This window comes from Rhinoraja longicauda, chromosome 33 (genome assembly GCF_053455715.1).
Source record: "Rhinoraja longicauda isolate Sanriku21f chromosome 33, sRhiLon1.1, whole genome shotgun sequence".
NCBI lineage: Eukaryota > Metazoa > Chordata > Chondrichthyes > Rajiformes > Arhynchobatidae > Rhinoraja > Rhinoraja longicauda.
The window spans coordinates 18,196,822-18,222,465 of NC_135985.1; the positions used below are offsets into that span (position 1 = coordinate 18,196,822).

A 25,644-nucleotide genomic window follows, 5' to 3' on the forward strand; every position below is an offset into this window, starting at 1 on the left:
GGGGAGAACGTACAAACTCCTTACAGTGCAGCACCCGTAGTCAGGATCGAACCTGAGTCTCCGGCGCTGCATTCGCTGTAAAGCAGCAACTCTACCGCTGTGCTACCGTGCCGCCCTTATTGATATTTTTTTTATTATATGGGGTTATAGAACCATAGTGGGTAACTAGAGTTGCGATACTTATCAACTGTAACCTAATAGAGGATCAAAATAGGTAATAAAGGAACTGTAAATGCTGGTTTGTACCAAAGATGGACACAAAATGCTAAAGTAACTCAGTGGATTTCTGCGGAAGACGGAAAGGGATGGAGATGGGAAGATATGATTAGTGGTGGAATCATGTTGGAGGTGACGGAAATGTTGGAAGCTGATGTGTTGAATGTAGAGACTGAGGGGGAAAAGTGAGATGTAACACCTGTCCTTCCACCCCCTCCCCCAACTCCATCCAAGGACCACTGCAGTCCTTCCAGCTGCAACAGAGGTTCTTTTGCACCTCCTCTAACCTCATCTTCTGCATCCGGTATTCCCGATGTGGGCTTCTGTACATTGGCAAGACCAAGTGTAGATTTGGCGACCGTTTTGTTGAACACATGCTCGATCCTCCAAGGCCAACTAGATATCCTGGTTGATAATCACTTTAACTCCCCTTCCCATTCCCATACTGATCTTTCTGTCCTGGGCCTCTTCCATTGCCACAGTGAGGCCACATGCAAATTGGAGGAACTGCACCTGATATTTTGCTTGGGTAGCTTACAACTTATGAACGTTGAATTCTCTAATTTTAGGTAATTTATACAAACACCTCCCTGCCACCTCCCCTCCCTTTTCTCCCCCTTCCTCCACCAAAGGTCTGTAAACCATTTCCACAGTTAGCAACTATGTAACCCTCTTGAGCTCACACCTGCCTCTATTCAACAATAGGCCTATCAACAAACCTCCTTGCCTGAGGTAACCTGTTGTCTTTTGCGTTATCGCTTCCACTTTTTTTCCCCACCCTTCTTACCACAATCAGTCTGAAGAAGGGTCCTGACCTGAAACATCACATCCATTTTCTCCAGAGATGCTGCCTGACCCGCTGAGTTACCCCAGCATTTTGTGCCTAAGAAAATAGGTAATTCATGTTCCTAAATACCCATAGGTCAGATAGGCTAGAGAAGTCAAAATGATGCATATCATGTGGAACGCCAAATTATACATTACTGTCTTTAAAATTTCAATAGATATTGAAGAATGTGCCCCTCACTTACTATGCTTTCCTGGAAGGAAGAGTCATTAAGGAATTTCCCCATATTTATTTTACCACATCTTTGCCTCTCCCTGGTGATTATGGATGGTGTGGGGGGAAGAGGTTGTGGGTTGGAGTAGAATAGGGTGGTGACTTGGCAGTGTGATGGCAGATGGCCTAGGACATTGGGACCAGAACCTAGGATATTAAATTTACAGGTTTATGTTATTGAGTGAACATAAAGGGAAGATTAGCATATTGCAGAGTAGAAAAGGAATGAAAACCTCATGAAGAAAGTATCAGTCTGCTGTAACTTGCCTTTTTCTACTATTATTAGATAATTTAAAGCAACACTTCGTGCATAAGTACATTTCAATAAACTAATCTCTCATATTTTTAATAGCATAAAATGGCCATGAATATGAAGATTTTGCATAATCCATCCCACCCAAAGAATAGGAGTCTTATCAATGAAAACTATGGGCTTCAGTTTCCTGTTATTAGAAACGCATTGCCTGAAGTAAGTACAAAATTCCATTTATTGTAAGATTTTTATATTTGACTGTGATAGGATGATACCAATTATTGAAGCATGTTAATAGTTTCTTTCTGAGGCTGTTTTTTTTTCTCTCTTGACTTCCTAAAAGATTGAACAAACTGTTAAAACAACCAACTCTGTAACAGAGGAATGTAGGTTCAATTTAAATGAGCACGAACACCAGCTAGTACATGACATTTATGTTCTGCATTAGTTCGATTCAGAAACCTTTGAATGATGCTGATCCCGACACATTACAGTGAAAGTTGCTAAACGTTTGCGGAGTTAGGTAGTTCTAGCTCGGATACTACATTGGGCCTCAGTGTTCAGTTTTCCAGCTTCTGACTGGACACTAGAAATCAATGCACTTGGAAGATAAATCATAGTCCAGTGTGCTATTGAGGTTGAGCAAGATCCTGCATTGTTCTTTCGACCAATTCCATTCAGACCATAGAAGTTGAATCTAGGAAGAGTTTATTTAGTCCAACATTTCTATGCCATCTCCACAAAAAGATATGATTAAAGATTTATTTAGTCTGTGCCACAAAAAAATGAAATCATTGATCATTTCAGTCAAACTTGTAAATTATTGTTCTGCGCAGTGCAACATAACAGCTATTGAATTTGAATATAATTTATTATATGTGAAGTATTATGAGGAGTTTTTGAGAACAGGGTAAGATGCAATATAAATTCGTCTTTTATTTTAGTCTGTGTCTTGCCTGACACTCTCACACAGTATAAATGTACCTTTTAAATTTTGTCAATGCATTCACTTTTTTATGATTAGAGTTAATCATAATCATAATCAGAATCACCTTTATTGTCATCTAAAAAAACATGTCTTTTGGATGAAATTCCGTTACCCACAGTCCAATAATAAGAGCAATAAAAATAAGCAATAACACACACAATCACAAAACCAACACAAAACAAAAAAAAGAAACATCCATCACAGTGAGTCTCCTCCAGTCACCTCCTCACTGTGATGGAAGGCCAGAATGTCCTTTCTCTTCCACTGCCGTCTTCTCCCACGGTCATGCTGTGGAACTTGCCACGTCGGGACGGTCGGGACACCCGACATTGAAGCCCCCGCCGGGCGGTGGAAAATCCCGCGGCCTATTTCAGGCCGCGCCGGACGGTGAAAGGTCTGCAGCGGGCCGACCCAAGCCCCGCGATTCGGGGCGGGCGAAGACGCTGCTGCTGCCGGAGCTCCCGAGGTCGGTCCCCACCCAGGGGCCTGCGAGCTTCCGATATCCATGTGGCCATATAAATATGAAGACCTGCATTAACAGCAGGCAAATTAAAATATATTTATGGAAGGTGCATTGTTTTAAGTAAATAGCTATCTTGCTAGATCAATTTGCTCAGCATTACAGCTCTGCGTGCATATATTGTTTGATTCCTTTAGAAATAACATTGATTGGATACATAGGAATATAAGTAATAGATGCAGGAATAGGCCGTTCTGATTACTGTGAAGAAAGCCAATGGAATGTTGGCCTTCGTAACAAGAGGAGTTGAGTATAGGAGCAAAGAGGTCCTTCTACAGTTGTACCGGGCCCTGGTGAGACCGCACCTGGAGTACTGTGTGCAGTTTTGGTCTCCAAATTTGAGGAAGGATATTCTTGCTATGGAGGGCGTGCAGCGTAGGTTCACTAGGTTAATTCCCGGAATGGCGGGACTGTCGTATGTTGAAAGGCTGGAGCGATTGGGCTTGTATACACTGGAATTTAGAAGGATGAGGAGGGATCTTATTGAAACATATAAGATAATTAGGGGATTGGACACATTAGAGGCAGATAACATGTTCCCAATGTTGGGGGAGTCCAGAACAAGGGGCCACAGTTTGAGAATAAGGGGTAGGCCATTTAGAACGGAGATGAGGAAGAACTTTTTCAGTCAGAGGGTGGTGAAGGTGTGGAATTCTCTGCCTCAGAAGGCAGTGGAGGCCAGTTCGTTGGATGCTTTCAAGAGAGAGCTGGATAGAGCTCTTAAGGATAGCAGAGTGAGGGGGTATGGGGAGAAGGCAGGAACGGGGTACTGATTGAGAGTGATCAGCCATGATCGCATTGAATGGCGGTGCTGGCTCGAAGGGCTGAATGGCCTACTCCTGCACCTATTGTCTATTGTCCTCCTGCCATCACTTTGAAGCACTTGTCACTTGTCCTCCTGCCATCACTACCCACGCTTTGAAGTTTAAAGATATGCCAACCTATAGGAAAAACAGCCACAGTCCAGTGTATAGTGTGTGAATCTGCTTTGAGGAAGAATGTGTAAGCTTTGGAGATGATGCAGAGGTGATTTACTAAAATGGTGATGAATCCAGTGATGAGGAGTCACAATTAAATTAGCTGGGAAAGCTGGTTGGATGAGGGAAAGGGGGTAAAGATTTGTTTTTTAAGTTTCGGCTATAGATCAGCAATCATGTCAGTGAATGATGAAACATGTCCAAGGGCTAAATGACTCACTGCTATTCCTACACATTCATTAGACCAAAGAAGAATTAGGGATCACACAAAACAAAGTAAGTACTGCCTGCAATAGCTGAATGGTTCAGGACCAAAAGATTGCTATTTAAGATGATTTGCCATGGACCAAAGGGCAGCATAAGACAAAGTAGTTTTGCAAAATGCACAGTTATGATTGGAAACCACTGTCTGATTGGGTAGCGTGTACAGCTTCAATTGGACAATGCTTATTTGAACAAGTGCTTGAAGGAGAAGACAGTTTCATGGATATATTTGGTTTAGAAACACAGCATGGAAACAGACCTTTTGGCCCACCTAGTCCATGCTGACCATCAATCACACGTTCATACTAGTTCTATGTTATTCCACATTCGCATCCACTCCCCACACACTCAGGGCAATTTGCAGAGGCCTGCAAAAGCATACGTCTTTGGGAATTAGGAGAGCTGGAAAATAATAATAATAATAATAATAATAATAATCCATTTATTTTATATAGCGCCTTATCACATGCTCAAAGCGCTTTACAAAAACAATTAACATAGAAACAAACAGACAAACTATCCTGACGGAAAAGCGGCGAATACTCAACGTCAGCGTCCTCTCACGTCAGGGTCCGGCAGTAGACATTAAAAAGCACAAGACACACAGATATAATTTTTTACACAAAACAGCCATCACAGTGATTGCTCTAGGCATACCCTCACTGTGATGGAAGGCAAAGTCTTATCTCCTCCTCATTCTTCTCCCGTGGTGCCATGAGGTGATCGAGGCTCCCAACTTTTTGAAGCCCCCACCAGGCGATGGAAAGTCCCAGGGCCGAGCCGAGCAGGCCGATGAAAGTCCTGAGCCCCCACCGGGCGATGGAAAGTGCTGCGGCCGGGTCAACGCAGGGCGATGAAGGGCCTGCGGGCGGGTTGATCGTACCTCGCGCTTCGGGGCGGTCGAAGCTGCTACGGCTGGAGCTCCCAAAAACCGGTCGCCAGCCAGGGACCTGCGAACTCCCGATGTTGCGGTCTGCAGAGCCCACGGCCGAAGCCTCCGAGATGGTAAGTCCAGGCCCTGCGACCGGAGTCTTTGAGGTCGATCCCAGCTGGAGGCCGCCGACTCCACGATGTTAGGCCGTAGCGCGAACGGAGATACGACACGGTAAAGGTCGCATCTCCGTTGAGGAGGAGATTTGAAAAAAGGTTTCCCCCAACCCCCCCACCACCCCCCTACATACACAGAATTAAAAATAAAACAAAACGTACATTTAACAACGACAATGACAAAAAACAAAAAAAACTATATTGTTCTTGAAACAAATCAAACACGAATGGACTGATTATATGTTAATTATTATTGTTCACAGTACTATTGCATGTATTGCATGTTATGTAGGGAAATTGAGAAAGAGTGCAAAAATCTTTCATTTTTGTCCGTAGATTGTAGGATAGGTTTTCTAATAGCAAAAATTAGAAATTGGTTGTTTCTCTGCTGCTGTTCCTAACCTCAACTCTCCAGAACTATGCAGCCACATTTTTCTGTGTGCTGTGTCCTGCGCAACTATAGAGAAAACCCTGACATGGGGTGGACAGCATTCAAATTGTACGTGAATCTTTGACCAGAATTAGTGGCTGGGGATAAATGTCTTTTTCTATTCTGTAATATATGAGAAAAGTGCTTCATATGGTCAGTTTTTTGGGGAATAAAAGCGCTGACTGTTCTATTGTAGAAAAATATGCCAATTATTTTGGGCTTGATTTCAACAAAGCCATGGAGAAGTTTTAGTTTAATGACGGCATCTGCAACACAGATGAAAGTCACTCGGTTTTCAGGCTGTTACTTGACAGATTCTTGGCAACTGAATGAAACTTTGGCAACTGAATGCATGCAGCTCAATAAATGAAAAATCTTACTGTAAAATAAGAGTATGTGAGTTTTTGTAATTAGAAAATGTAAAATAACTTTACACCTTCACATTTCTCTTTTGTGCCTACTGCACCAAAAGGTCAGATTGGGCTGAAACTTAGTTTTGAAGGTTACATAACTCAGCGTGTAAAGCACAACCACTGAAAAATCACACCAAGGTGAGAGTAGAAGAAATACAGTGCCCTCCATAATGTTTGGGACAAAGACCCATCATTTATTTATTTGCCTCTGTATTCCACAATTTGAGGATTGTAATAGAAAAAAATCACATGTGATTAAAATGCACATTGTCAGATTTTATTAAGGGGTATTTTTAAACATTTTGGTTTCACCTTGTAGAAATTACAGCTGTGTTTATACATAGTCCCTCTATTTCAGGGCACCGTAATGTTTGGGGCACATGGCTTCACAGGTGTTTGTAATTGCTCAGGTGTGTTTAAATGCCTCTTTAATGCAGGTATAATAGAGCACTCAGCACCTAGTCTTTCTTCCAGTCTTTCCATCGCCTTTGGAATCTTTTATTGCTGTTTATCAGCATGAGGACCAAAGTTGTGCCAATGAAAGTCAAAGAAGCCATTATGAGACTGAGAAACAAGAATAAAACTGTTGGAGACATCAGCCAAACCTTAGGTCAAAATGAACTGTTTGGAACATCATTAAGAAGAAAGAGAGCACTGTTGAGCTCACTAATCGTAAAGGGACTGGCAGACCAAGGAAGACCTCCACAGCTGATGACAGAAGAATTCTCTCAATAATAAAGAAAAATCCCCAAACACCTGTCTGACAGATCCGAAATACTCTTCAGGAATCAGGTGTGGATTTGTCAATGACCACTGTTCGCAATAAACTTCATGAACAGAAATACAGAGGCTGCACTGCAAGATGCAAACCACTGGTTAGCTGCAAAAATAGGATGACCATGTTGCAGTTTGCAAAGAAGTACTTAAAAGAGCAACCACAGTCCTGGAAAAGGGTCTTATGGACAGATGAGATGAAGATTAACTTGTATCAGAGTGATGGCAAGAGCAAAGTATGGAGGAGAGAAGGAACTGCCCAAGATCCAAAGCATACCACCTCATCTGTGAAATACAGTGGTGGGGATGTTATGGCCTGGGTACGTATGGCTGCTGAAGGTACTGGCTCACTTATCTTCATTGATGATACAACTGCTGATGGCAGTAGTACAATGAATTCTGAAGTGTATAGGCACATCCTATCTGGTTAAGTTCAAACAAATGCCTCAAAACTCACTGGCCCAATTGAGTATACTTTTTATATGCTGAAGGGAAAGCTGAAGGGGGCTAGCCCCCAAAACAAGCATAAGCTAAAGATGACTGCAATACAGGCCTGGCAGAGCATCACCAGAGAAGACACCCAGCAACTGGTGATGTCCATGAATCGCAGACTTCAAGCAGGTATTGCATGCAAAGGATATGCAACAAAATACTAAATATGACGACTTTCATTTACATGACATTGCTGTGTCACAAACATTATGGTGCCCTGAAATGGGGGGACCATGTATAAACACTGCTGTAATTTCTACATGGTGAAACCAAAATGTATAAAATGATCTTCATTAAAATCTGACAATGTGCACTTTAACCACATGTGATTTTTTCTATTACAAATCTCAAATTGTGGAGTACAGAGGCAAATAAATAAGTGATGGGTCTTTGTCCCAAACATTATGGAGGGCCCTGTATGCTGTTTATTTTGTGAGCATTATTTTTATACACATTCTTAAGGCTGCTTTAGGTTGGAACTTTGACAAAGAAATATATTACGAGGAGAAATTCCTCTGTATTTCCATGTAATTCGGATGGGGATATTTTCAGATCGGGGCTACTCCTATGAGATATTTAATTTGCAAATCTTAGACTCTGACATTTTAATACAAATAGGTTGATGTGGATGTTAAAATGCGCCCAGAGGAACTTCGTACAAATGTATTGGATTGTGCCAATAGGAAAAATGCCCTAAAGTGACTGAGAAAATTGCCCCATTTTAAAACATTTCCTCATTAAAAAGGGCATTTCTTTCCTCTCAATTGCAACAACCAGCTGTTTTCAGCAAATACGTGCAGGCATAGTTTAAATATGTATGTGCTAAGGTCAAAGAAAGTAAAATACCCTAACATATTAACTCTGATCGATTTATCACTTGACAAGGAGGCATTATCCTTGTTAAGGATGTATTGAGGATTAAAAATGACTTGTTAAAGGTCAGTGGAAGCGATTGCAGATATATTACAAAAAAATGTATGTAGAACATAAATCCTAAACTGCCGCTCTGTTTGTTGCTGGTCAACAGAAAGAAAGGGGGCATCACCCAAATACTAACGAAGGTGATTAATGCAAAGTTTTGAGTTCCAGACCATCATTGCCTGATATTTAATACTGTATAAAGGAAGGGGGTGCTTGCACATAGGATAATAGACTAACAACATTGTAGAAATGAACTATCATCGAGACTGAGACTGGCACACCAAACATTAATAGACAAACACCCCAAATATTTGACATTGTTTAAGTTCTGTTGGCTTTACTGTAACTGAGCTATGCCCACTAACCTGCCAAAGCTTGTCAGATTTGCAATATGAATAGTTCTGAAATGGGTTTATCAATCGAATGGATGAGCAATATTAGGCTCATATTAAAACATATAACATACTAGGTACCCATTATCCACCATCCAGTTTACCTTTCTACTAACTTGGTTGGCTAATTTGCCATTGGGCGTTCAACACTTTTGTTCAAATAAGTCCCAAAGTCTCTACTTCCAGAGTCCATTTAGTTGCCAATATGTAGGTTATGATGTTGATCCTGTTACAATTGAAATATAATCGATTTCATGTTTTGCCAAACTATTTGCAAATAGGCTTCAGTAGTTACCACCAGTAGCATTTCAACTAAATTTCAAACTTCTGTGAAGGGTAGGACACCATTGACAGTATGTATCTGCCATTTATCCAAATGTATGTGCAACTCAATTTTAGTCCCTATACCTACCGAGTTAATTGTTGTGTAATTATAACTTTTCATATTGGTAGCAGTTTTTCAGAAACCCTATAATTCCAAAAGTCAGGGTGGTGAGCTGAATCATTAGGCTAGCTGCCTTTACCTGTTTTATCACTGACATCAATTCCAGAAGTGCTCTTCCCTTCTGCTGTTAAGGCCCTAGATCTTTCTGAGGCATTGCTTTTAGCTACTTTTGGTGGTGACATTTGATTGTTGCTGACTTCACACATTCTCAGCTACTTTGTGTCTGCATATGTTGTCCCCGCTGAGGCAAGCTCCAATGATATAAACCCACCTAAATGTGAAACAGTGAGCTTCATAAAGTCTCAGAATCTTTGATGATGGATTCTGATTTTAAAGATGTTTGTAACTGAGTATTACATTTTTGATGAGGAAGCTAAGTAGGTATGGGAATATCTGTGAAGTACTCTCTGCTGGTATTTCCTGATCAATAGAAAATTGCAAATCTATCCCTAAGTCATCAATATGAAGCCAAGGGAACACACAAGAAGTTCCAAGAATATTAGTATTCTTTGATGAAGAATGGAGTCTCAAACCACGACATCTTATGATGATTGAGAAGGGGCAGCTATAACAAAAATCTTCCACACATCATTTGTCTTCAACAAACATTTCCATCAGCAGTGATTGCTGCTGTCTCCCGTGTTTCCACATTCATGTCATTTTTTGTATATTGTCAGGTTTCTGTACCTACACTACTGATGGAAAACAGATGTTAATGGTTACAGCTGTTTTAATCTTTTGTGTGCTGCACACACTGCAGACAACTTGGCCTAGAGGTTCAGTTGTATAAAACAGGTCTTTTGTTATCAGTGCCATATGTTTAAAAATCTTTTTTTTTACCTTGCGTGGTTGCATTTGTGGCCATTTCTGTTTTGAATCACGGCATCCTGGAAACCCAACTGGTTCCTCTTCATCCTTGTACTCCTAATCTGATATCTGCATCAGTTGCATGTTTGTTGAAAGCATTCTTCATCTACCTGATACAGAAATTCATCATGCAGTGTTTCCTTTGGAATATTGAGGGGCAGATTAAGCAAATTTGTGGGTCGTGGCCATCATTATTCTTCACTGCATATTAGTGGAATTGGGTTTAGAATCCCATACATTTTATATCCAAAACACCTTCTAACTTAAGGGACACAGCCCTACCAAAAAGTGCCATCATCCCCTCCCCATCCCACTCCACCCTCTTTTCTTTTGTTCTGAACCCAGCTCCACTTCGTTCCCATGAACAAAGGCCACAAATGGAACACCCCCCACAGATCTACTGAGGTCACATTACTGGCTCCAGGTGCCAGTCCATAGTGCAACATCTGCTACCAGCCCATCTATCCCCCTTTCAATTGAGCATGCGTCAAAATTCACTTTTTGTGGTTACTAAAATTTCAACATCTCGTCCAAAATTGAAACAGTTAATGATACGCCACCAAGGGTGTCAATTACAGTGCAATAGAATTTCTCAACGCTTGTATTTTTTCTGTGGTTAGAAGAAAAGACCTGGTGAGTACATTGATGCCGTGGCTTCAGGGAAAATCTTTTCCTATTATGGTGACTATACCATTGAAAGGCTCACTATTTGTAGGTACCTGTATCCATACGATGTGCTCCCTCCTGCTGTGCCGTAGCTTAAAAGAACAGCAGCCTTTGATACCACTGAATATTTCAGTTTTAGGAATGTTTTTTTTGCATCCTAACAATTTTATTAATTCTTCTTTTTCTCTACATCCTTTGAAATAGTGTTCACTATGGATATACAAGGTTGTGTCTGTAAGTACTAATACTTAAATATCCCACAGCATGTGCTTCACTTCCAAAGTAAAACAGCCTGAATTTGTACAGCCTGAATTGGAAACAGTCATTCATTTCTTTTTTTCATTAAAAAATGTTAACATCTAACTAAAAATACGAAAACCTTAAAAGACATTTGTTTCTACATTGGTCTTTTATCTCAATGTTAAGGCACAATTGTGCTCATCTGAAACATGATCTCATTCATATTACATAGCAGTTGTTGCAGCCTGACAATATTTAAAAGGCTGATTCAGATTTCGGTTGTCATGTAAGCAAAACAACATGACCTCAGTGTATGTCTAAATTATTAAACCCAATTTTGGAAAAATTTTGTGTAATCATTTGTAAATATTTTTTGTGAATGAATACTATTAATGCACAGCCAGACTAACTGGGTTTTTATCATTTATACTAGATAAGTAGCTCATCAGCTGCTTGAGAAATGTGAAATGAGATTATTACAGGTATATCGTAATTGATACTTTTTTCTTGGTGTTCCCATTAGTAAATTCATGTTGCGCAAATCCAGTCACAGTAAAATCAGGACATGCACAATTTTGATTATTAAACACCACCAAAAATATAATTATGCACTCTTTGAGGAAAGAAAGGGAAATGTTCCCCAATGTACAATATTATCTGAAGCTTGGCTAGTGGTGCTCTGCATAAAACAAACCATGACATTAGTAGGCATACGATTGTTAAGCAGCCTCAGAGACTGGTGCAAGCAAAAATGTGCAGTAAAAAAATACTTTATTAGGGAAGCTTAACAAAACTGGAACAGTGGGAGTTTTTATCCTGGTATTGTTGCCTCTTGTTTGACTTCTGCACTGTTTATATCCTGTTCAGTAGTTATTGTAATGTGAGCAGTTCCCTCAGAACTGATAAATTGTTTGAAGTGGCCAAATTGGTAAAATTATTTTGCTAATTTAACAACAGGATGATTGAAGTCTGTTCACTTAAGAATTATTTATTTTTCACACACACCCTTATCTTAAAGAGCAACTTTAAATGTTGGGAAAGATTTTGTGTCTACCTTTGACTGTAAACCGGTATCTGCAGTACCTTTTTATCACATTTAAAACTTGGGATTTGTAGAGCTGCAATTTCCCTTGTTCTTTGACTATTTAAACTCCATTAAAAACATTTAACTTGTCTATAAGCAGATATTATTCAGCAATTTCACTCTAACTCTCCAGAATATATTCTGATTATTTTGAGATGCTTGTACTAAAAGTCTTAGTATGCATTTAAAATGAACAGATGAAAAATGTTATTGAAAAGTAAAATTACCATCTGAAGAGCACTATTAATATACGCCCAAATACAAATGCTTGTACTATTATTTACCAGTAGCCATTGTACATAAATATATCTTAGCTCTATTTATTTTAATGTTTGGTATTTCATAATAAAAATTGCAGTCAATATTTATAGATTATTTCTCCTGTATGAGACTTGGCATATGTCTAATCCATTAGATTTTGGTTGCACCACAGTAATTCAACAATTGCATTCAGAAAATCTTTACAAGAAATACACAAATTAATACAGTGTCATAACAAAAGTTGGAGATAGTTGCCAAGACAGAGCTAAGGAACAGATGACAACAATCAGTATACTCTCAACCAGGCATTGGGAAGTGAAGCTCACCCCCATCTCTTATGACAGAAGAACATTTGTTGGTAAACAAATTAATCTTTCTAAAGGTCACCATTTGTTTAAGTTTTTATCCAGCGCTTGTCATCTGGAATATAAGACAAGTCTGTCATTCAGCCACGCAGGGTGCAAAAGCAACGTGCTGCATGGATGCAGTAATAGTGTTCTAGTATGTTTCAGCATTCTTCGGTATCATGGTGCCTGATTGGGATGCTATGGGCTGTTGGTTTACAGCTGTCTGTGGGCACGACAGAGGTCTAGCTATGAATTACAATAAGATAGGTCCATACTTTCTGACTGGTGCAAGCTGGACTACTGCCTGGAACTGACATTTTCAACAATATCAGCCAGCACATATCTTCTTTTTTTTCATTTTTCACTCTCATTCACTTTATGCTATCTCTGCTTTTTTTTAAATTCTCACAACAGCACCTGAAATTTCAATAAAGTTCTGCATCAAGAATATTCTGTCCAAACAAATTATGCTGCATCATCAAGCCAGTCACATTTCCTGCAAATGAGTAATGAAATGGTAATTGTTTGCTGATTTGAATTCTAGTTTCTATATTTGTCCCCTATAGTATTGTCCTCTATTTTAAAGCATTGTTATTTCTTACTAGGTGTTTAATTTTTTTTACAGTCCCCAGAGAAAAAGGTGGCAGACATATGCAGCAATCATTCCTTTTACAGATTTGCTGTGATTGCTCATTTTTCTTGCATATTACGAGTCATGATATTTCAAAATAATCCTTTCCATTCAAAATCCTGAGCAACATTTCCAAGATATGTATGGTGTTAAACGTGCTTGAAATAGAGGATGGGGCACAGCCTCTACTCAAAAAGAGTTTAATTAGGTACATGTGTCTTGATGTTTACTGGTAATCTTTTTATAATATGCACTGTCATCTCCAACGTCATACCCACGAAACTGGATAACTATATCCTCCTGTATTGCAAAGGATTATAGCAGAGAGTGGTTCATTTTTCTGTAGTTGTTAAATGAAATATTTTAAATCAGTGGTTGCCACATTCAAGAAAATGAAAAGAAAGCTGAACAATAAGACCGATCATTCTATTTTCATACCATTACATTTTCCATGTGCTTGCTAATATAACTGCACCTCATAATAACACCCCCTTCCTTACCTTATTTGTACTGGGTACCAAGAAGAAAGCAAGACTAAAATAAATTATGGCTCTTTCATTATCTTCTAAACAGATAGACCATAAACAGAAACCTGCTAAAGAGCAATAGTGTAGGTGGGTGATTCTTACATCATTAAAATAAAGTTATCATGTACATAGTTATCATTCTGATGGGGTGCACATCACATTATTGGAATGGCCAGAATTAAAATGAAGAAACTAAAAATATTATGTATATTTTCACATTCGTAGCAATTACAAATAGAAAATCTTCCAAATGAGCTATTGATTTTCGGCTGATTAGTGTGGAATATTCACACGAAATTTAATTAAAAAAGATTAGTTACTGTCTCATAAAATGGAAAAAAGAATAATTCATAATTTCTTTCCAACAGGTACCTTCACAAAAAGTTGCTAAAGGCACGACAATTTCCCCAATCACAGTTTTGCCTCCAGCCCACCGTCAGGATCCATCTCTCCTTCCTCCATTTGTGTCTGAAAAAGATGCAAAGAAAGGTGAGTAATGTTTGCAGGGTGTTAGGAGCAATGAGGCTAGGTCTAAGGTGGAGCTGGTGGGCTCTGTCATTGGTGCATATCCACCATCAGACAGTTCAGTGGACCTAGCAATTCTTGGTGTGGTTCATTCAGTCTTTAGTGGTTTGATACGCAATATCACCAATTGAGTCCCCTAGAGCAGAGCTCAAATATAATTATGCCCTCTTCCAAGCTGGCACATTAGGTGTCCTAATTCTGCCCCAGTTCTCTCACATTATGGCTCAAAAACCCATCCTTATAATGTGTACTTGGCATCAGTTTCTGAGCTTGTGCTTTCCAAACCAAGATTGAGTGATTTACGATCTTCTAAATTGGCCCCATCTTCCTAAATCCAATGAGGAAACTTAGGATAGCTACGTAGTGGGATTTTATACGCTTTTTTATTGTGCTTTTGAAGAACCATTATTTTGTGATGAACTGTTAAGCATTGTGGAATGTTGTATTTTATGTTTTGACCCTCTTCCCCCCCCGCCACAAAAGCCTGGCCCCCATTCCTCATCAACTGGACGTGCGGTGAAAGAGTAGCAGGCCTTTTACCAGCTACTGGTGGAATCATTTTAATGACACCTTAGCATCTCGAACAGACCATGATCAAATTCAGACCAATCAGTCTGGATTGACCTGTGCCTATATTAAGGAGGTGAAGCCCAGAATCTACTTCATGGCTCCATCCAATTCACTCCATCTACGTCATACTGTTTTCTGCTAGAGTCATCCTGCAATATTCATACTTACCTTTAATAATATTTTCTTCTCTTCTAGGTATTCTCAGTTTGACTGAACGTGGTCTCATTCCTCAAGGAGCTGAGTTGACCCTTGACCCATCTCCTATCCAGCACAAACTGGCAATTATGCATGACAGCCAAGAGAAATACAAAAGGCCACCTCTAGAAATATATGGTAAAACAATAATAAAGTCAGTTCTTTGTTTTGTCATCTAAAGTTAAACTAAAATATGTATGGTGTAGAACTAGAACCAGTGCACGATTTTTAAAGTCCGAGGTGCCATTTGATTTGATGCAGTGTTAATTGCTCTTAACAAAAACATTTGGGATCATAATGTTAACTTTGGGGCCTCTGGATTATTCCTGACTGTTTCTAAATTCCCTCTCCTAATTGATTTTATGTACATATGTGTAAGTGTGCATGTATGTATACATGTACAATGGAAGAAAACGGTTTGCCACATTTGTAATATCCAGCTGTGTTGAACTGTCAAGATTCACTGTCTGGGCTCACGCACAAAGAAACCACAAGCAAAGTATTGAAAGGAAGCTGTCTTCTTTGAAATCATTCTTATTATTAAAAATCACATAATTTTAGTGAGATTAGTTGTTAGTCAAAGAAAGAATGTAAAGAAATGCAGGGAGATAGATGATATTTAGTGCACAATTCATTGGTATGATGTAGAATTTTGCAGCAGTAAATAGTGGCTACATTATGAGGAACTGTAAAATATGATGCATGTCCTATAAGTAACCTGGCTGAGAGGGAAAGTCATGGATGTGTTAAGGTCAGTGCCACAAGTAGGGTATAAATCATCATCCAATAGGTCTTTGTAACTATTCTGCTTAGGCTATACATTAAAAATTAATTGGGTGGTGATGCTAAAAATAAACTAGTTTACTGGTGCACTGTATTCCTTTGGGCTTTGGTTTCAGTGTGGCTGATGACAATGCTAGCCCGAGCTATTGTACCACAGGGTAAGGATTGAGAATGTTTACTCTTTCAACATTCCCCTTAAACAACTCTCAGAGGAAAAAAAGTCTCTATAATTAGAATGTGAAGTCGTGTAATTTTCATGAACTATTAAAAGTACTTATTCCTGTAGTTACAGGATTTCTGGCCATCAGCTTCATGAACAATTACTTTTTGCAAATGTAGACACTGTTTTACAGGTAAACACCATTGGCAACCTGCATGGAGCAGACTGCCAGTGGTACTAACTTAAATGCAGTTGTCAGCTGACTAATCATGACGATTGATGACTGCGTTCTGTGAAAGATAATTAGGGTCAATCCTAACCAGAAACTGGATAACCAGGGAGATTGACTCTCTGCTAAAATCCTGATCCGATGCTTGGATAAGAGGGGCGCCCCTGTTATGTACAAGAAGGCCAAGAATGATCCGTAAGGCTATCAGGAATGCCAGGAGAGAACAAAATGTTGGAAGGCATGACATGAATGTTATCAATCAATATTTGACCTTGAGCCACATACGTTGTTGGTGGACCAAGAGAGGTGAGGAGGAGATAGACATAGAAATCTAGAAAGATTTAGGGAAGGAATTAAAGAGTTTAGTGCCAACACAGCTAAGTATGACCACTAAATCGTGGAACAATTACAATTATCAATGCACATGATGCCATCATTGGCATAAGATTTTTTCAAGATTTAAAATTCAAGGTCCATACTTCAGCTCGATATATGTGTCTGAAGTTTTATAATATAAATAAAATTTGCAAACTTTAAAATTATATTAACATATTGAAAGAGTGTAATGCTATTATTGGAACCCAAATGACACTTATTAAAATCCTAACCTTAGTGGCATGTTACAGAATCACGTGCATTATTTCATAACTGTCTGGCTGAAGCAAGGTCCCACTTATGATCAGAAAATTTGCCATAATGTTTTTTACTTTTAAATTATTGTTTGTAATCAGTATAAATAATATAAAATCTTCTAAAATGAAATTGCTGTTACTGGTTTCCAGGTTCCTACCCTCAAAAATCATACTACATAGTGATTAGTGAGTCCGATCCTGAAGAACCAAAACCTCCAGACAGGGTGGTTTCCAAGCCACTACTCAACAGGGACACTGTTACTCCTGCACCTTCGGTCATGACCACATCGTCATTGAAGGACTTCAATGCAGCTCAACGTCTGCTTGATAAAGAAATAGTTCCATACGACTTTCATGAGCCAAAGGTATGAGAAGGTAGAATAATAATGTATTTTAAAAGTGTCTTTGCATTATTGACCAGAATCAAGACACTAGGGCAGGGATCCCTACCATGCGCCTTCCTGTCTACTGTAAAGAGCGCTTTGCAGGATATTGGGTTAACATTGATTGAAACTTAAGAAAATGGTTTTGATTAATCAGGTTAAAGAAATTGTTCGCCTTTGTGAATAAAATTACATAACTGAGCAGAAGTGGGTGACGGTGACAAAAAGATTGTCAGTTCATGCAAACATATAGCACATAGTTTTTGTAGTTTCACCTGGGATCCTGTTTACTTGCCATAGTTCTCAATTAGATCATTCAAATACAGGAATATGAACAAGAAAAAGCCTTTCAGCCTATGTAAACCAGTCCATATAGAGATTATCTATAATTTTTGACCATTTCTTATGGACTTCTTTGCTTTCTAACACGCTCCACTATTATGAAAATGTTGCAACACCATGTAAACTACAATTATCTTCCCATCATATAAAGCTCCAAGTTTTTCTGTAAAATAATCAGTTGACCTCGAGTTAATTACCTTCTTTGGGAGACGTTTCAATAATAACGGTCAGGGAGATGAGAAAATGGGATTGGAGGAAAGCATTATGTGGTCAATCCATGTAGAGTAATACTGTGATGACAACATCTCACGTAAGCAACTGATGTATTTCAGTACAAGTGCAATCATGAAGATTCTGAGATTGAATTATAGTCAAGTTGAATCAGGAGATAAAATTGGCGTGTCAAAAATGTAATGCTACGGTGGTTATGGGAGATTTCAACATGCAGGTAGACTGGGAAAATCAGGTTGGAAATGGACCCCAGGAAAGAGAGTTTGTAGAGTACCTTCGAGATGGATTCTTAGAACAGCTTGTACTGGAGCCTACCAGGGAGAAGGCAATTCTGGATTTAGTGTTGTGTAATGATCCTGATCTGATAAGGGGACTAGAGGTAAAAGAGCCATTAGGAGGCTGTGATCACAACATGATAAGTTTTACTCTGCAAATGGAAAGGCAGAAGGGAAAATCGGAAGTGTCGGTATTACAGTATAGCAAAGGGGATTACAGAGGCATGAGGCAGGAGCTGGCCAAAATTGACTGGAAGGAGGCCCTAGCAGGGAAGACGGTAGAACAGCAATGGCAGGTATTCCTGGGAATAATGCAGAGGTTGCAGGATCAATTTATTCCAAAGAGGTGGAAAGACTCTAAGGGGAGTAAGAGACACCTGTGGCTGACAAGGGAAGTCAGGGACAGCATAAAAATTAAGGAGAGGAAGTATAACATAGCAAAGAAGAGTGGGAAGACAGAGGATTGGGACTCTTTTAAAGAGCAACAAAAGTAAACTAAAAAGGCAATACGGGGAGAAAAGATGAGGTACGAGGGTAAACTAGCCAATAATATAAAGGAGGATAGCAAAAGTTTTTTTAGGTACGTGAAGAGGAAAAAAATAGTCAAGGCAAATGTGGGTCCCTTGAAGACAGAAACAGGGGAATTTATTATGGGGAACAAAGAAATGGCAGACGAGTTAAACCGTTACTTTGGATCTGTCTTCACTGAGGAAGATACACACAATCTCCCAAATGTTCTAGGGGCCGGAGAACCTAGGGTGATGGAGGAACTGAAGGAAATCCACATTAGGCAGGAAATGGTTTTGGGTAGACTGATGGGACTGAAGGCTGATAAATCCCCAGGGCCTGATGGTCTGCATCCCAGGGTACTTAAGGAGGTGGCTCTAGAAATAGTGGAAGCATTGGAGATCATTTTTCAATGTTCTATAGATTCAGGATCAGTTCCTGTGGATTGGAGGATAGCAAATGTTATCCCACTTTTTAAGAAAGGAGGGAGAGAGAAAACAGGTAATTATAGACCAGTTAGTCTGACATCAGTGGTGGGGAAGATGCTGGAGTCAATTATAAAAGACGAAATTGCTGAGCATTTGGATAGCGGTAACAGGATCATTCCGAGTCAGCATGGATTTACGAAAGGGAAATCATGCTTGACAAATCTACTGGAATTTTTTGAGGATGTAACTAGGAAAATTGACAGGGGAGTCAGTGGATGTGGTGTACCTCGACTTTCAGAAAGCCTTCGACAAGGTCCCACATAGGAGATTAGTAGGCAAAATTAGGGCACATGGTATTGGGGGTAGGGTACTGACATGGATAGAAAATTGGTTGACAGACAGAAAGCAAAGAGTGGGGATAAATGGGTCCCTTTCGGAATGGCAGGCAGTGACCAGTGGGGTACCGCAAGGTTCGGTGCTGGGACCCCAGCTATTTACGATATACATTAATGACTTAGACGAAGGGATTAAAAGTACCATTAGCAAATTTGCAGATGATACTAAGCTGGGGGGTAGTGTGAATTGTGAGGAAGATGCAATAAGGCTGCAGGGTGACTTGGACAGGTTGTGTGAGTGGGCGGATACATGGCAGATGCAGTTTAATGTAGATAAGTGTGAGGTTATTCACTTTGGAAGTAAGAATAGAAAGGCAGATTATTATCTGAATGGTGTCAAGTTAGGAGGAGGGGGAGTTCAACGAGATCTGGGTGTCCTAGTGCATCAGTCAATGAAAGGAAGCATGCAGGTACAGCAGGCAGTGAAGAAAGCCAATGGAATGTTGGCCTTCGTAACAAGAGGAGTTGAGTATAGGAGCAAAGAGGTCCTTCTATAGTTGTACCGGGCCCTGGTGAGACCGCACCTGGAGTACTGTGTGCAGTTTTGGTCTCCAAATTTGAGGAAGGATATTCTTGCTATGGAGAGCGTGCAGCGTAGGTTCACTAGGTTAATTCCCGGAATGGCGGGACTGTCGAATGTTGAAAGGCTGGAGCGATTGGGCTTGTATACACTGGAATTTAGAAGGATGAGGGGGGATCTTATTGAAACATATAAGATAATTAGGGGATTGGACACATTAGAGACAGGAAACATGTTCCCAATGTTAGGGGAGTCCAGAACAAGGGGCCACAGTTTAAGAATAAGGGGTAGGCCATTTAGAACGGAGATGAGGAAGAACTTTTTCAGTCAGAGAGTGGTGAAGGTGTGGAATTCTCTGCCTCAGAAGGCAGTGGAGGCCAGTTCGTTGGATGCTTTCAAGAGAGAGCTGGATAGAGCTCTTAAGGATAGCGGAGTGAGGGGGTATGGGGAGAAGGCAGGAACGGGGTACTGATTGAGAGTGATCAGCCATGATCGCATTGAATGGCGGTGCTGGCTCGAAGGGCTGAATGGCCTACTCCTGCACCTATTGTCTATTGTCTATTGTCTATTGTCAGAATGTTTCTTATCAACATTATTACAGTTTTCTGTAGCATTTGGATCAAATCATTAACTATAAGACACATCAGCCTGGAAATCGATGTATGCCCCAAAAGGTGCTCTTCAGGATCATTGGTTTGCTGCTGCAACTATAGTCAATGCTCATTTTCTTTTGCATGCCATGGATCAATGCTGGATCCAGAATTTAGTTGGGTGAGTAGTTGGAGACTGATCAAATCATATTGAATCTGGGGGTCAGAGAATGGAGGGGATCAGGGGATGAGATCCATTGGTACCTCGGTGAGTAGTGAAGAAAGTGTAGCGAAAGATGAGAAGGTAGGTATTTCATTATTGCCCAAGTTAAATCCAGTCCAAAGTATCAATACCATATTATTAAAAGCTGGTCCCTCCAGCAGTGTCCTGTGACAACTATTACTAGATCACCATGGATTAATGTCCTGCCAATGATTTGATATGCATCTGATGTGACGGTTGATTTAGATGGTTGTTTGTGACTGCTAGTGCCTTGTTAAATTTCTGGCACAATTCCATCCACAAATGGTCATAAATATTTTCTACACTTCAAAACAAAAAAGGTTATCATCTGACGGTTAGTGCTGAGAAAAACACATAATGCTACACAGATAAACATATGAATCACAACATTTCATCGTTCAGTTAGTTCATTAACATTATTGCCTCAAAGTTTACTCTTTCTAGTGCTCTTTTGTTGGTCTATTTTGCCAAGGTCTTGAGAGGATGAATAATGTGTGAATTGATGTAAGAATCGGAGGAAGACAAAAGTATTTTATGTTGTGTGTTTCCAGAAAAAGTTCTTATGCCTCCAAAAGCTGTGAATGCAATGTGGTATAAAGTATTAGTTATAGTTGATATATGGCATGCTATGTTGATAGTGATGTGAAAGAACAGGATTTTTTGTGTGGAGGACTGGTGTGGAGAACACATTTGAGTCATTTAATAAATTGCCTTATTCAAGTGCATGAGATTAGACTAGTTAGATTAGTTTATTATCAAATAGAGAAGGGTGCAACAAAGTTCCTTGTCCATAGATGAAACTGAAATAGTGTGCAAAAATAATAAAGTTCAACAACAGAATAACCACATTTATAGTTTAGAGGAAGAGTGTGTGGCAGCACCTCCAGGAAGGAAGTGTGAAAGACGTGATTGGTTCAGTAGTCTGACACCAGTGGGGAAAAGATGTATAGAAGCAGACAGCCGGGCTTTCAAGCTCCTATATATTCTCCCAGAAGGTAGAAGAGGGAATGGCCAAGGTGGCAGTCATCCTTGACAATACTTTCAATCTTGCTGATGCAATGCATTATGAAGATAGACTGGATGGGAGAAAGTGGCAAGCCTGCGATGGACTAGACTATGTGCACCACTCTCTGCAGGTTGAGGCCAGGAGCACAGAAATGGCCCTTTGAAGCTTAGATGCATCCTGTCAGAACACTTTACAAATGCATTTGTGGAAGTTCAAGAAAATCCTCATAGGCATGTCCGGATCTCAGACATCTAAGAAAGTAAATATGCTGATGTGCATTATTGATCATCACATCAATGTGAAGGGAACCAAGTTAAGTTGCTGGTGATACAGATGCCAAGGAGCTTGAAGCTGTTGATCATCTCTACAGCAGCTCCATTGATGAGGGAAGGGTTGTGTTCACCACCCTGCCCCATTCAACCCCCCACCCCCGCTTTCTCAGGTCAACAACCAACTCTTTCATTTGCTGAAGTTAAAGGCCAGGTTATTGTTCTAACACGATGACACAGGTGCCAATCTCTTTCCTGTACATTGTCTCATCATTGTCATTGATCCCACCAAAAACTGCGGTATCATCGGTGAACTTAAAGATCGATGTACAATCATGGGTGCACAGGGAATGGAGCAGGGCACAGAGTACACAACTCTGACGAGCACCAGTGTTGAAGGTCAGGGTGGAGGAGATGCTCTGAGGAGCACCAGTGTTGAAGGTCAGGGTGGAGGAAATGTTCTGATCAATTTTAATTGACTGATGTCTGCCAGTCAGGAAATCCAGAAATCAGTTGCATACTGGATTGTAGAGATTAGTTTATTCGGTATTATAGTGTTAAAGGTTAAGCTGTGGTCATCCTGACATAGGTGATCCTTAGCTGAAGTAGTGCAAGGGAAAGTGTCCTCCGTAGACATAGAAGGCTTTCTCATGTGAAATATATCATCATATTAACTAGTGAATTGCTGACTAATGGGTTTAATGGGTTTTCCTTGTACTTTACAAAGCATACAGTGAGTGATGTTTAAAAATTAATTACTAATTGAAGGAGTTGATGCTTCAGTTTCCTGCTCTCTAGCATACAGTAACCATGAATAAAACAGTAAAATTGTTAATATTATTTAAAGGAAAAGATATGTAATTATACCAACATCATTATTTCAGCCCTCCCTTCTCATAAAACTTTGCTCAAAAGCTAAAAAAACATAGTCAAACAAACCTTCGACCTATGAGCTAGATTTAATCATTGCATTTGAAACCTTTTTTTAAATTGACCATATACTTCGCACTGTGGAGAAAGTTTACTGTAAATCAATAAGTAGGAAGGTTTTTAGCAACGTTTACAAGAAAGATACAAGTGGGGGGTTGATGGGATGGGTGATTGAAAGCACATTAAGGAAGCATGATTTCAGAATGTTGTGTTCAGAGAGCACTTTCAAATTACTTAATGCAAATTCTACAATTGCATGGTGATTCCTGGAATATCACAATTCAAAATTACGGGAAGTTGGAAAGCCAATAGCTGTCATGTTATCAATTATGACTTTACTACCATAATTTATTTGTAGTTAATTTTTTGTCATGGTATAGTGCATGCCCTGTGAAATCCATCTTTGCACCACAAAATCTGAGGATAGTGAACAGAAGTAAGTTATTCACCCCTTTTGCTGAATTTATTAAGTGAATCCCACTTCTTGGTTTACCCAATTTTTGTAATTGCTTCCATTCAAGTATTTATCCAATTGTTTTCAAGTTTCAGTGAATCTGCTTCTCCTGTCTTTTCAGATAGTGTATTCACCGGAGGTTAGATGAAATATCACACAGGAGCTTGATTTGCCACAGGTAGTCACTGCCCCATCCTCCTCAAGGCAACTCTGAGAGTAATATTGGCATCAGTTGTGACATTGTCATTCAACCATATTAATTGCACAACATGGAGAAACTAACCTAACAAGGCTTGTGTCATTCACTAACATTAAACTTGTCTCCAAAATCAGTAGAGAATTTACAATTCATTCAGAAACAATTTAATACCAAACTTTCCCAAATAATTCTTCATGAGCCATAAAATCAAGCTACTGAAAAGTTACAAAATCAAATGCTGCAGATGCTAAAGATCTGAAAGTGCTGTGGATGCTCATCAGCATGCGGAATGGTTATCAACCCGAAATGTTAACTCTGTTTCTATCTCAACAAATGTTGCCCGACTTGCTGAGTATCCCTGCATCTTCTGTTCTTATTAAACCAAGGTACCTATTGTGATTTTGCAGCTGCAAATTAAATATCCTGAAAGAAGGGCAAACATTTTCTCAGTGTCACTATATGCACAAATCAATCTATTATTCTTCTCATATAAATATTTAAAAAATATTCTTCTCATTGCCTCATATTTTGTAACAAAGAACCAGTACTCATTATCTCAAGAAAATCATGCCACAAGAATTTAGTAAGATGCACAGCATTTATATTTCATAAGTGACTTTGAATCTTTGGTATCTTTAGTCATAAAGTTAGCAAGCCCAGTTGAAGAATTTCAAACAGTTAACCATGAAGTAAAAAGCACAGATTACAATTTACTTCTTAGTAGTTTTCTGAAGTTAAAATAAAGATTGGGTCATGGAATTAAGAAGGTGAACAATCATTTACCATAAAACAGTTTTAAATCATAGAATTTCTAAACCATTATTGTGATACAATGATTTGCATAATTAATTTTTTTCAGGAACAGAGAGGTTGCACAACAGTAATTAGCACAGTATGACATCAAAAATACAGTTACACATCATTTAACAAGGCTTAGCATCTTCAGCATTTTTTAAAAAGTGGGATTAGTACTGTCAAAAAGACTTGTTCCTCTGCAGAATATGCTGACACAGTCTTCACAATGCAATTAATTTTGGAATAAATTCTAACTAAATACTGCTTAAAAAGTTAAAATTCACATCATATCACTGATGCTGTGTGATAGCATTTGCAAACACTGCAGCATTGTCGAAAAGCAGGCGATGGGCCAAATGCCAGTAAACATTATGAGTGAAGGACCTGTTTCTGTGCTGTCTGACTGCCTGATACTAATGGAACAAACTAAAGATGCTAAATGGCCTGAACCTCTTCCTAACTTCCAGACAGCGATTTCTTAATTTTACATCAAACACTAAGTGAGGATGTGCATTGGTTTCCTCATATGAATAGAAAAGAAAGGCATGAATCCAGAGTTGCATTTGCAAACAGCTCAGCAGCCATGTAGAAAGCAGGATTTCTTTGTACTTTATGGTGACTTGGTTGGGAACCATTCATTGTTCATAGATAGACGCAAAATGCTGGGGTAACTCAGTAGGTCAGGCAGCATCTCTGGGGAAAATGGAGAGGTGACATTTCGGGTTTTGACTCGGGATTGACAAAGCTCCCTACCCAAATCCCGAAACTTCGCCAATCCTTTTTTTTCCAGAGATGGTGCCTGACCCCGGTGAGTTACTCCAGTTTTGTCCAGTTTTTGTGTCTATCTTTGGAATAAATCAGCATCTGCAGTTTCCTGTTACTATGTTCATTGTTCATACCTGATCAACATTCTACAATCCCACTTATCGAAAGTAAATGGGTAAAAAAAGGCAACCAATGTTTTAGAATTATTTGTAGGAAAGAACTGCAAATGCTGGTTTAAAGATAGACACAAGAAGCTGGAATAACACAGCGGGTCAGCCAGCATCTCTGGAGAAAAGGATTAGGTGATGTTTCGGGTCAAGACCCTTCTCTAGACTGCTATATAATATGAATTATACACTGAAAGGTGTATTGCGGGAAGAATGATGGATATTGGAGCGGAAG

At 39.5% G+C, this 25,644-nt stretch overlaps 1 protein-coding gene across 9 annotated transcripts in view; it reads left to right on the top strand.

Annotated features, from left to right (window-relative positions):
- iqch (IQ motif containing H) overlaps positions 1-25,644 on the top strand; it is a 121,998-nt gene that overhangs the window by 18,143 nt on the left and 78,211 nt on the right. For 7 of the 9 annotated variants that reach the window (XM_078427556.1, XM_078427559.1, XM_078427558.1 and 4 more), the window contains 5 exons: positions 1,629-1,745; positions 10,930-10,959; positions 14,184-14,304; positions 15,106-15,243; positions 17,060-17,274. In XM_078427556.1, the coding sequence (XP_078283682.1) occupies positions 1,629-1,745; positions 10,930-10,959; positions 14,184-14,304; positions 15,106-15,243; positions 17,060-17,274 (621 nt within the window). The remainder of the gene's footprint in view (positions 1-1,628; positions 1,746-10,929; positions 10,960-14,183; positions 14,305-15,105; positions 15,244-17,059; positions 17,275-25,644) is intronic. The other 2 variants (XM_078427557.1, XM_078427560.1) reach the window with 2 other exon arrangements.